This window comes from Cajanus cajan, chromosome 5 (genome assembly GCF_000230855.2).
Source record: "Cajanus cajan strain Asha chromosome 5, NIPB_CcT2T_4, whole genome shotgun sequence".
NCBI classification, from domain to species: Eukaryota; Viridiplantae; Streptophyta; class Magnoliopsida; order Fabales; family Fabaceae; genus Cajanus; species Cajanus cajan.
This window is the reverse complement of record NC_138521.1, coordinates 2,207,525-2,219,361: the sequence shown is the minus strand read 5'-3', so window position 1 is coordinate 2,219,361 and position 11,837 is coordinate 2,207,525. Positions and strand designations below refer to the sequence as shown.

Genomic DNA, 11,837 nt, shown 5'->3' with positions numbered 1-11,837 from the left:
ACTACTAGTGGTGATGCATGAGCCTAGAGATCATAGACTTGGGCTCACTTTTGTACTTTCTTCATATAAGTTTCAAATACTACTATCTATCTCTTCAACATTAAATTATCATACGGATAAATAGCTCACACATTAAGACAAACCAATTAGAAGCTGCATTACATCCTATATCTTCTTATGTAGTCAATTTAACCTTCAATGTTCTTGTTACACACACAAATGGCATTACCTAGTGAACCTATGCATCTCTACCACATGGCCTTGCTACTCCAAAATTCATTATTTTTCAATCAGGGATGAGATGTGATGCAATTTTTCTAAATCAAACCTTTATAGAATGTAGAATAATTGCTTTTCTGTTTTCTTTCTCAAGCCTCAGCATCTTCCCATAAATTCTTAAGTGAAAGACTTTAACTAGGAAGGAAAATGCGCAACTCCTGTCGCCTCCTGTTTATATAGAATCAATTGCGACAGCAACAACAAGATGTTACGACTTTTGGACCATCAATTACTCATAATTTATCTTAAACTTCTTTTAGCAACAGATTAAGGATTTTTAGTGTACAACTGTAGATCATTACCAACTTAATCACTTCATGCTTAAAAAGCTCCACCACAACAACATTTTAATTTTCTCATATATTTCTTTTCCATAAACTTAATGATCTCATTACTTGATGATTAATATGACACATATGATCACATTATTAGTTATGTGTTACCCGATAAATATGTCACTTAAGAGTTAATATGTTATGTAAGATCCATTCAATAACAAGTGATGTACAAATTAAATTTTGAAAGATTTTTTTAAATAAAAATATTGTATGTTTGTATTTTTGGATTAAGGATGGTAAAATGAATCAATCCAATCATTTTAGACCTGTATCGCGTCAACTACCAAAAATAGGTCAAGTTCGAATAACCCACCAAGTGAAAATGGGTTGGATGTCCTAGCTAACTCTACTTGAGGGTGGATTGACATATCGACACGTCAGCTCTTCAAGAAGTTAAAAAAAAAGGATTATTTATTTATTTATTTATTTTGAACATCTCTTTCAACATATTTTTTTTCCAATATTTAACCATCTACTTGACAAAGATGAGTTTGAGGGGAGGAGGGTGGATTTGAGTAGAATTATAAAAAGACAATCATGATTGGTAAAGGGAAAAAAGAGTGGATTTAAGTGAAACTTAGGTAAGTCCTGCATGAAAAATACTTACATTAAAAAATTGGGAGGGGGGGAGGATTTGAGCTAAATTTATACCAAAGAAATTAATACCCCATTTCTTTAAAGTGCATGTGATTAGTCAAATATGTTGTGTATGTTATATTGTGTATGATGTTCAAATATGTTTTACAATATATTTGAATATGGTTACATATATTGCATTAGGTTCAACTATATTCAAATATGTTATCTATGATATTCCACCAATATTTGATTATGATATATGATATTTGACTATGTAGCATGTTAATCGGATATGGTAAATGATTATATTTCATATTAGATTATGTTATTTGTGATATTGGCATATGGTTGGCTTTCTGACTATGTTCATAACAAACTAACGTATTCACCATATTTCAATACGTTATCACCTTAATGTATTATGTGAATAAAAAAAATGTACCAGCAAATATTAATGCATGAAAGAGTAAAATGGTAATTATATACATATATACACACATAAAAATCTAACTTAATTAAAATACAATTTTAAAATATCAACTTAATATCATTCTGTCAATCATTTATAAATTCTACTATATTTCTTTTACCTATTTTCTATCAAATTAATTCACACACATATTTCTTTCCATTCTCTCCAGTTCCTCGCCCTCTACTAAGTAGGGGGTAAATGACTCACATAATTTAATATATCTATATAACAAACTAAATATTAAATCAGAAAATATTTGGTTTAATTTAATACAAAATAAATATAAAATTTGTTACATAAAATAATAATAATAATAATAGCTCTTTCAATAGATTTTTTATAAAAAAAAATAAAATTAATTACATATAATAAAATAAATCAAATATATAACATATTTGTTACATAACAAATCAAAGATTATTTGCATAATAAATCTAACTTATTTAAATTGAACGTTAAAAAAAAACAATAAAATAATAGTAAATATAGGTATGCAAACGAACCAACTTATCCTAACACATCGTTTAACCCGGTGGACTGTTAGATTAGACAAGTAAACTGATAAAAATACATATTATAGGCTGCCAATTCTTTATGGATCAGTAGGTTGATATGTTAATTTTGGATGAACCAACACATTGGTGCGCCAATAAATGCGTGTTTGATTTTTATTTTCAAACGTAATTTTATTCTCTCCAGTTAATATATTAATTTATGTAGAAGCTGTTATTTTTAACTTTTGATTAAACGTGTAACTCCAATTTAAACACACTCTAGCTTGTTTTGTCACGATATTTTGAATTGAATGGTAAAACTCATAAAAACATAAAACCCTTTTCGTTATAAATCTTGTCTTATAACACCAATTATTAATTAATTATAATTGTCGGCATGATTGTTGAATTTAAAAACTAATTATCCAGCTAGATGATGAATTTCACCCCGTTTGCATCAGTTTAGGTAGAGTCCAGATGGTGAATCTTTCATCTGTCGGTATCAATTTAAATTTTGTTGATTATTGGCTTTGTTATTCTATAGAACCAAGGTGATGTCATCGTCTACGAAATTAGTATATATTATGCTACTTGTTTTTTAATTACCAATGTTTCGTTTACTATGACAAAGCATATGCATTAATACCTAGCCCTGCTTCAACCCCTCGTTAGATGTGATAGAGATATCCACGTACTTGATAATTTAAATCTATAGGCTATAGATGCGGGTAACATGTACACCCCCCCCCCCCCCCCCCCCATATATATTAAAATATTTTTCTTTATAGAAAATTAACCTTCTTATCTTGTCATATTTATAATTTGAATAAAATTATTTCCTATTAAAGATTCTACATGCAACCCAATTTTTTTTTAAAAAAATGTTGGAATAAAAATGTTTAACGAACAGAAAACATATTTAATATTTAAAAGTTTGCGAATAATTTGATAAAATGTATGATTTTTTTTATAAAAATTTTTCTTGTCTTCAAACGCAAGTTTTTAACTGCAAGTTCACGATATTTTATATTTATACAGAAAATATTTCGTTAAAAGATATCACATGTTTTTATGACATATTTGCTTCATGATTCTACTAAAGTAAATAGTGCAACATGCAGAGTCTTGATTATTAGACGAGTTTAATTTCTATGTTAAAAGTTTTAGAGAAAATAATACAAGAACCATTAGTATAAATATTTTTTATACTGTTACTCAATTAAAAATTATCTTCAATAATAAATTTAGAGAAAATAAAATATATATTGATAATATAAAAAAATTATATAATCATTCGACTACAAATAATCATGTATAATAAATTTTTTAACCTTTGATAAATATTATTTTAAAAGTTAAATTAAATATATTTTTAATTGATCGGTTATGTAAGACTATTATATAATCAATACATAATTAGGGATGGTAAAACAAGCTAATCCGGCCTGTTTTGGCCCGACCCACCAATGAAAAACAAGTTGAAAACGCTGGCTCATCCCGCCTAAGGACGGGCTAGCAGGTCGGTAGGCCAACCCGCATACCGTAAAAAAGATGGAAAAAAAATATATTTTATGTTTAAATAAAAAAAAACTGCTACAAATAAAAAAATATAACTATATGAAATTAAAAATGTATACATATTGTACATAATATATGTTCAACAAAAGTAAATTACAAACTTAAAATAAAATCAAATAGAAATTAATCCACTTACACCAAAATCAAAACTAAATTATAAACTTACAAATTACTAATAATCTAAATTTTTTTATAGTCCATAAAACAAATTCATTACTTATGCAAGCAACTGAAGCCCAATTACTTATACAAGTTGGCGGGTTGTGACGGGTCAGCTTGCCATTTGGCCCGACGGGTTGGCGGGTTTAGCGGGTTGAAATGATGGATCCAACCCACCAATTTTTGGCGGGCTAACGAGCCGACCCGCAGGTCACAGCCCATTTTGTCATTCATATATACAACCATGAAATTTATAAACTTGTTATTTTTTATAAAAATTAAAAAATCATATATATATATATATATATATATATATATATATATATATATATATATGAGGAATGATCGACCACTAGGGTTAGTCTAGTGATTAGGTGAGGAGGGATTATGGTAGTTAGAAGTATGAGGACCTAGGTTCAATCCTCATTGCAACTATCTTTGTAATCTTTCCTATCTTAAAAAAAATGTTAAATACATGTATACTTAAAATTTAAATTAAAATAAAATCACATTTCATATAGGAATGACAAGAGGGGTGAGCCCAATGAGTTTTGGCTATCTATTAAAGGCGTGACTTGATTCGGGACAACTTTGCAAGAGACAAAAATGCAAAATGAAAACTCCACTCCATCTCCATTGAAGTTGTAGAACCTGCGCCTTCTCCTTTTCTTTTTTAAAAAATAGTTCCTTTATAGTTTCAACATATATTTTTGTATAAAAACTTGGTTTAAACGTTTTTTTTTTCCATTAAAGTCGAATCAAGATCAGATAGGTAGTTACAAGTTTAAATTTAATTAACATGTCTAATTATATATAAATTTATTTTTTTACTGCATTTATATATAAAGTTACTTTATTTAGAAGAATTTTATATACAGTTATTAATGATATAATAATCGATGTAAATTATAGTAGTGCAACTTGATCTATATATCCCAGTAATGAATTATAAAATTACACACACATAATAATTTATGAAGTTATTTATTATGTTTGAGACGATACAACCCGAAACTTTAGTGATAATAAACAAAACATAGGAAAGTATATGTTTTTATATATATTATTATTGAAATCAAGTGTTTGAGATATCAAATTAAAGCTCTGAGCTTTGCATAGTGAGATTTCATTGAAAAAGAAAGTAATGATAAAAAAAAATTGTTAAAAATAAAGAGTATTTGTACCAATATTTTTTTCCAATAACTACAATACTAATACTCTTAGTACAAATTCTACGAAATCATCTTCCTAATAGTTATTTGTATTATTAAATCAATAAAATACTTTTTTTTAAAGATATAAATATTTTCAAATGCAGTTTTTCACTCCTTTATTCGACTTCCTCGAATTCCTTCTTGGTGTGGTGGTTTTGGCATCATTTTTTTTATCGGATGGATACGCATTATTACTAGAATTTTTTTTATTATATGTGATTTTTTATGCGAATTTTATATTAAAATTTGAGCAAATAATATTTTTACGAAATTTTTTACGAAATTTTATTTGCAGGTAATACCTTCGTAGATAATATATTTTTGCGAATTTTAAAATTTGCAAGAAATTTTCCTACAAAAAAAATTTGTAGGAAAGTTTTCTACAAAAAAAATTTGTAAGAAAGTTTCCTACGAATTTTTTCGTAAGAAATTCTACTGGAATATTTTTAACGAAAAAAATCAAAGAAATTATCACAACATGTGATACACAATCTTTTAAACTCTAAGATTGTAGATATTTATATCTTCAAACACTCAACCATATAAATCAACTTGTAAGGTAAGTGTTGCTCCAACTTATATACTCTTTAATTTTTTTATTTTCAATCGATGTGAGACTTGAAGTTTTTTTTAAAATATTAAACTTATAAATTTAAATATTTTTTTTATTTTTCCCGCGGATTAAAATTGGCAGGAAAATCCGTAAGAAAAGTTACCTGCAAAATTTTTCTATCATTTAGTAGATATTACTTGCGAATTTATTTTTGCAAGAAAATCAGTAAGAAACAAAATAAAATTCTTACAATATTTTCTACAAATTTTTACCATGGAAAAAAATTTATATGATCATTAAAATTGTAGCAAAATATGCAAAAATTTATTGTAGATTATTTTTCATAAAATTTTTGTAAGAAATATCTGTAAATTATATTTCACAAATAAATTCGTAAATTTTTTTTGTAAAATTAATATTACAAGAAAATTCACAAAAAAAAATTTCTGAGTATTTTTTTATAGTAAAATTCGCAGGAAAATGACACTTTTATAGTAGTGATGCAAACTCGTGTGTTGATAAAATAAGAAAAATAGTTAATAAAATTTTTTATAAGTTAAAAGAGGATGAAGATAAATTTATAAATATATAAATATCTTTATTAATATAAAAAGAATGAAAATATGTGTGTAAATATGCGATGCACAATAGTATAGGCATGACAACCAACTAAGCACGCAAGTCACCATATATCACGTATGGACAAAGTCTCTTTCCCGGATATAATGACCAAAACAGCAGGGGCAACCTTAGCAATTTGATTAATGAAATCACGACAAAACATGTGGCTTCTTAATCAATTTGGTTAGTGATTCTTTTTCCCTTTGCTACTTGTCTATGAGTCACATTAGTCACATTTCATTTACCCAATGATAATCGTAAAATATTCATATAATTTTTATTTAAATTAAGTAATTATTAATATATTTTATGTTCTTAATTTTTTTTTTTCACAAAACACTTAAAGAGTTAATTTTATTTTATAATTTAAATATTAAAATATTAGGGTTTTTTTTTATAGAAATAACATAATAACTTAATAAGAAAATAATTTAGAAGTTACAAGTTTTAAAGGAGAATCATCACTCCAAACTATATAGAAGACTCGCTCCAAATTAGTGAAATTCGCTTCAAGTGACTAACAACTCACTTTGAGTGAGTCTAATCAGAGACCAACCCTGGAAGATTATATCAACTCATTCAGATCTATCACAAGAGCGCTTTGAGTAAGTGAAGTCAAAAAGTACTATTGAAAGCACACGCGAAGCGAGTTACATGGGTACTCTAAGCAAGCATATCAAACCTAACAACCCATCAAAATTGTTATAAAAATAGGACCTCTAGGAGTTCTTTGTATTTGATTTCAATCATCAATATTCTTCTTAGCATAATTTTAAAGAGATTAGAGAGAGTTTCTTTGAGGTCGTTATTGTAATCACAAATCGCTCAAATGTCCTTCTATTGTTGTGTAAATCTTGTTCACAAATGATTAAGTTTTCTATAGTTGGAGATTGAGGTAACTCATAAAACTATGTAATTAATTTTTCTGGTGTTTTTCATTAATAAAGTCATTATTCAACTAATCATTATATTCTTGTACTTAATGCTTGTTATGACATGATCATTCTCTTCATAATTTTTATAAGTTTTAATCGAGCTTGAAAAATCATTATAAAATTATAATATAAATAAAACGTTGATAACATTTATTACCAATAAATTGAGATAAACTTTATCAATCGATCCTTGGTCCTTGACCTTAATGTAAGATTGTTTAACAAGAATTACCAACAAATTGTGATTTTCTGTAAACAACCTAGACTTTCTCACCTAACGAATTAGAGTTTAAATATAATTGTGGGCTATTGAATTATTAATAGTATAATTGCAACATTAAATGAAAAATTATGAGATTTTATATAGGAAAAGTTAATGAATCGATCTCTGAGTGTTCTTATTATAAATGAAAATTTGTCATAATTTACTATCATGTTGTTACTATGGTGGATAATGTGATTGCTTTAATATTTGGAAAAAAATTGTTGAATAACAAAATTTGTTCATATTAAGTGTTCCTAATATATCTTAAGTAAAATTATGTTTAAAGCTTAAATTGCTTGGAGATAAGCAATATTTTAAGTTTGGTGTATTTTGATAGTTGTCAAATATGCATACAATTTTTATTCAAATTAGGCAATTTTTAATGCATTTTATGCTTCTAGATCTTTTTTTTACCACAAAACACTCAATCAAGAGTTGATTTTATTTTAGGATTTAAGTGTTAAAATATTAGGTATTTTTAATATTTTTATTTGTTGAGAAATAACACAGAGAAAATAATTTAGAAGCTACAAGTTTCAAAGGAGAATCATCGCTCTAAACTATATATATAGAAGACTCACTCCAAACTAGTGAAATTCGCTTAGAGCAACTAACAGTTCATTTTGAGCGAGCCAAATCAAAGAGCAACCTTGAAGGATTATACCAGCTCGCTGAAAGCTATCACAAGAACTCTTTGAGCAAGTGAAGTCAAAGAGTCTTTTTGGAAGCATACTCAAAGCAAGCTACATGGACGCTCTAAGCAAGCGTCTCAAACCTAAAAAATCATCAGAATTGTTATAAAAATTGGATCTTCAGGAGGTATTTATTCAATTCCAATCATCAATATTCTTCTTAGCATAATTTTAGAAAGATTAGAGAGAGCTTTTGCGAGGTCACTCTTGTAATTACGAATCACTCAAAAATCCTTATATTGTTGTGTAATTTTTAATCATTAGTGACTAAGTTATCTATTGTTAGATATTGAGGTAGCTAGTGAAATTATGTAATTTTCTCTATATTTTTCATTTAATAAAGTTGTTATTCAATTAATCCTTTTATTCTTGTATTTAATGCTTGTTGTAGTCTGATCAACCTCTTCATGATTTTTAATAAAGACTGAGAAATTCTTTTAAAATTATGATCCAGATAAAATATCAATAACATTTATTATCAAGAAATTGAGATAAACTTTATCAGTCGATCTTTAGTCTGTGACCTTAATGTTGGATTGTTGAACAAAAGTTATGAAGGAATTGTGATTTTTCTTAAACAATTTAGACTTTCTTACATAAGGAATTAGAGTTTAAATATAATAGTGAACTATTAATTAAATTAATTGTATAATTACAACATTTAATGAAAAATTAAGTGGTTTTACAAGGGAAAGTTAGTGAATCAATCATTGATTGTTCCTATTATAAATTCAAATTTGTCATAATTTACTACTTTACTTTATTTTCATTAAATTTAAACGTTTATTCCTAAATAATTTCAAATGAACTAAAGTCCATGCAAATTCATTAACTCGAATTTCTATCTAATTTACTACCTACAATAATGGGTATTATTGTCAAATGTGTAACACTCTAGTTTTAGTGATTATTATGAAATTCGATAACATTTTCTTAATGAGTAAATAAAAAAGATGACAAAAGTACATTTTTTGTCTCATATATTATTTATTAGTATTAATTTAATCTCATATTAATTATTTGAATCAATTTAGTCATATATTTTTAAACGAATAGGATGAAGAATCAAACATTAAGATACATTTTAAAGATGTAAGACTAAATTGATTCAATTAATTAAAATAAGACTAAATTAAATATAATAAATAATATAAAAAATGGAAAGTATATTTTTTACCTAAAAAGAAGACTAATGGAAAAAAGCTAACAACAAAGAGTTAGGTAAGGGAAAACCTATTATTATTTTGCCATGCATAAATATTACACGCAAAATTTGAAAAAGCAATTAAGGAATAGTTTTTACATAGGAAATGAACTTTAACAACAGTAAATGTAGGTAGGTAGTTACAGACACATGGGGAAACATTCACAGCCATAGACACTAAACATCCTCATTCCTCTCTCCTCATGAAATGAATGCAGTAGCACTCTCACTCACTCTCTCTCCCATCCTATTCAGCTATTCTATTTGGAACAAACAAACAAATAAAACGAAGTGAAAAGGACTAAGGTACATGAACTCTTTGAATGCCCCACGTGAAAATGAAAGCATAATGTTGTGATGAGGTTAACTCAACTCAGTTCCTATTCAGAAGTTCCTCTATCATCTGCAGTGCCATTCTCTGCTCCTCATCTAAGCCATTTCCTTCCTCAGGCTTCACCTTCTCTGGTGCATCAACAACCACAGGCAATTCTGAATCAGAAGAAGGACCCTCACTCTCACCCTCGTTGTTCTTCCTTTCCAACTCAACCATCATGATCCAGTTTGAGTCAGAACGAGGGCCTGCACGCTTCTGCCACACCCCTATGTGGGAATTCTCAGTGTCAAGCCTTAGGCATGTGAGGGAAGGTGAAGGGGACTTGCAACACTTCCTAAGCTTTGCACTCAGAACTGCAGACAATGTGGTTGTGGAAGAGGAAGTGCTGGAACTGTGATTCCCCATTTGGTTCTCAGCAACTGGGAAGTTTGTCTTTGCGTTTCTGCCACTCATCAAAATGGCTGCCTCATCATATGCTCTAGCTGCTTCCTCAGCTGTCTCGAATGTCCCAAGCCACACCCTCCTTTTCCTATTCAAACACCACAAATCACAAAGACTATCACATTCAATGCACTCATTTTTCTGAGACTTAGTCTCGGGATAACAATTTAAACAATATTGTAAGTTTTTTGGACTGAGAAACCATCTCGATTACAAGTTTTCTGGACAAACTAAGCAATACTAATAAGTAATACTCTCACATTCAATGCACATTTATATGTGACTTAAACTTTAGACAACAATTTAATATTTTAAGTTTTTTAGACATACTTGAGAGAACTGTCTGCATTACAAGTTTTATAAACAAACTAGGAAAAACATAGTAATGTGAGAGCAGTACTAATAAGTAATGCCAACATCAAGTAAAGCCACCATTGTGAATTAATTCAGATACTATCAAGATCAATGAATAGAATGGGAGTAGGTTTCATGGGGCAAGGATTTAAAAAGGCAGACTAATAAAACAAAAGAAGAGAAAAAGAAATGGTACTTTTTTGTAGAAGTGGAACAAATAAATAATTGAAAATGTTTAGTGAGTTGAGTTTGATGAGAGTAGTACAATAATGGGTGACGAATCTCAGAAACCCACGAGCCCCAATGGCGTTGCCTCACACCTCTGAATTTCCTTGATTGCACCATGTTAGTCAGAACTATCTTGTCTTTTACAAAAGAGGGTGAGAGAGAGAGAGAAAGGACAAGGGATAGAGTGTATGAAATTTGTGACAAAGAATGTGAAAGTCGTGCCATGTTATAAAGCACGGGGTGCTGATGCAGTAATTTAGGCTACTTCCACAAAAGGGACACGTGATTTTTGGTTTAGTAGGATTTCCACACATCAAGAGTGTAGGACCAAATTGTTTTAGCCTCTTTTTACCACTGATGTTGATATTTCATGGAATGTCCTCAACAGTAACAGTTCATGTTAGAAGGGTTACAATTGTAGAATAAAAAAAAACGGTTAAAAACACAAACTGCTATATCTTATTTGGTTAGCTCAAAAGTTAGCCATTTCTTGTTTCTTTACTAGATAATAATAAGAGATTGAACTTTCAGCCTCAAATCTCCCTTCATTCTCATCTCATTACTCAAGTGGTCCATTGCCAAGTGCAACGTAGAGGGCATGTTGGCGACTGTGATTGTCAGTGATCTCATAGTTGCATTAATTTTCAAACTATGATGAGATGCTTGGCTCGTTGATAATGACATCACTACCCAGTAATATATAACTTAAGTTCAACCTTCAAATCATGTTATAGCATAGGAAGATGAATATATAATTCATATATATTAGCATCATAATTTGGAAGTGACCGTCACTTCCATCAAGGTGGCAACCGTTAGTCCTATTGCTCTAAAAGTTCCTCTATTCTTAATAGTTAATACCAGATTGGCCAAGTGATACAGAATAAAATCTCATGAAAAAAAATATTATTCTGTAATTTTGAATATAGACCACAAATCATGCCCCAGTTCCAGATATACAAAACTCAGCAATTTGTTCTCAATTTCCCATCACTTTAATGCATGCTATTCATATAGCATTCTCCAGCACTAATGCATTCTGTTTCAGATTTGTTATTGCTTTTTCCGTCTACTGCCCAATATTAGCTAGCGCACGT

At 28.7% G+C, this 11,837-nt stretch overlaps 1 protein-coding gene across 1 annotated transcript; it reads right to left on the bottom strand.

The window, feature by feature from the left end:
* Positions 1-9,383: 9,383 nt before the first annotated feature.
* On the bottom strand, positions 9,384-10,950 carry LOC109809929 (ethylene-responsive transcription factor WIN1). The gene is made up of 2 exons (XM_020373357.3): positions 10,778-10,950; positions 9,384-10,246 (listed from the first exon to the last, which is right to left on the bottom strand). Exons 1-2 carry the CDS (start codon positions 10,855-10,857, stop codon positions 9,757-9,759), a joined length of 570 nt encoding a protein of 189 aa, XP_020228946.1. The 5' UTR covers positions 10,858-10,950; the 3' UTR covers positions 9,384-9,756.
* Between the last annotated feature and the right edge of the window lie 887 nt (positions 10,951-11,837).

Coding starts and splice junctions, on each gene's coding strand:
- LOC109809929 (XM_020373357.3), bottom strand. CDS start 10,857: ATGGTGCAATCAAGGAAATTCAGAGGTGTGAGGCAACGCCATTGGGGC. Junction 10,247..10,777: donor GAGATTCGTCACCCATTATT/GTACTACTCTCA, acceptor GTGTTTGAATAG/GAAAAGGAGGGTGTGGCTTG.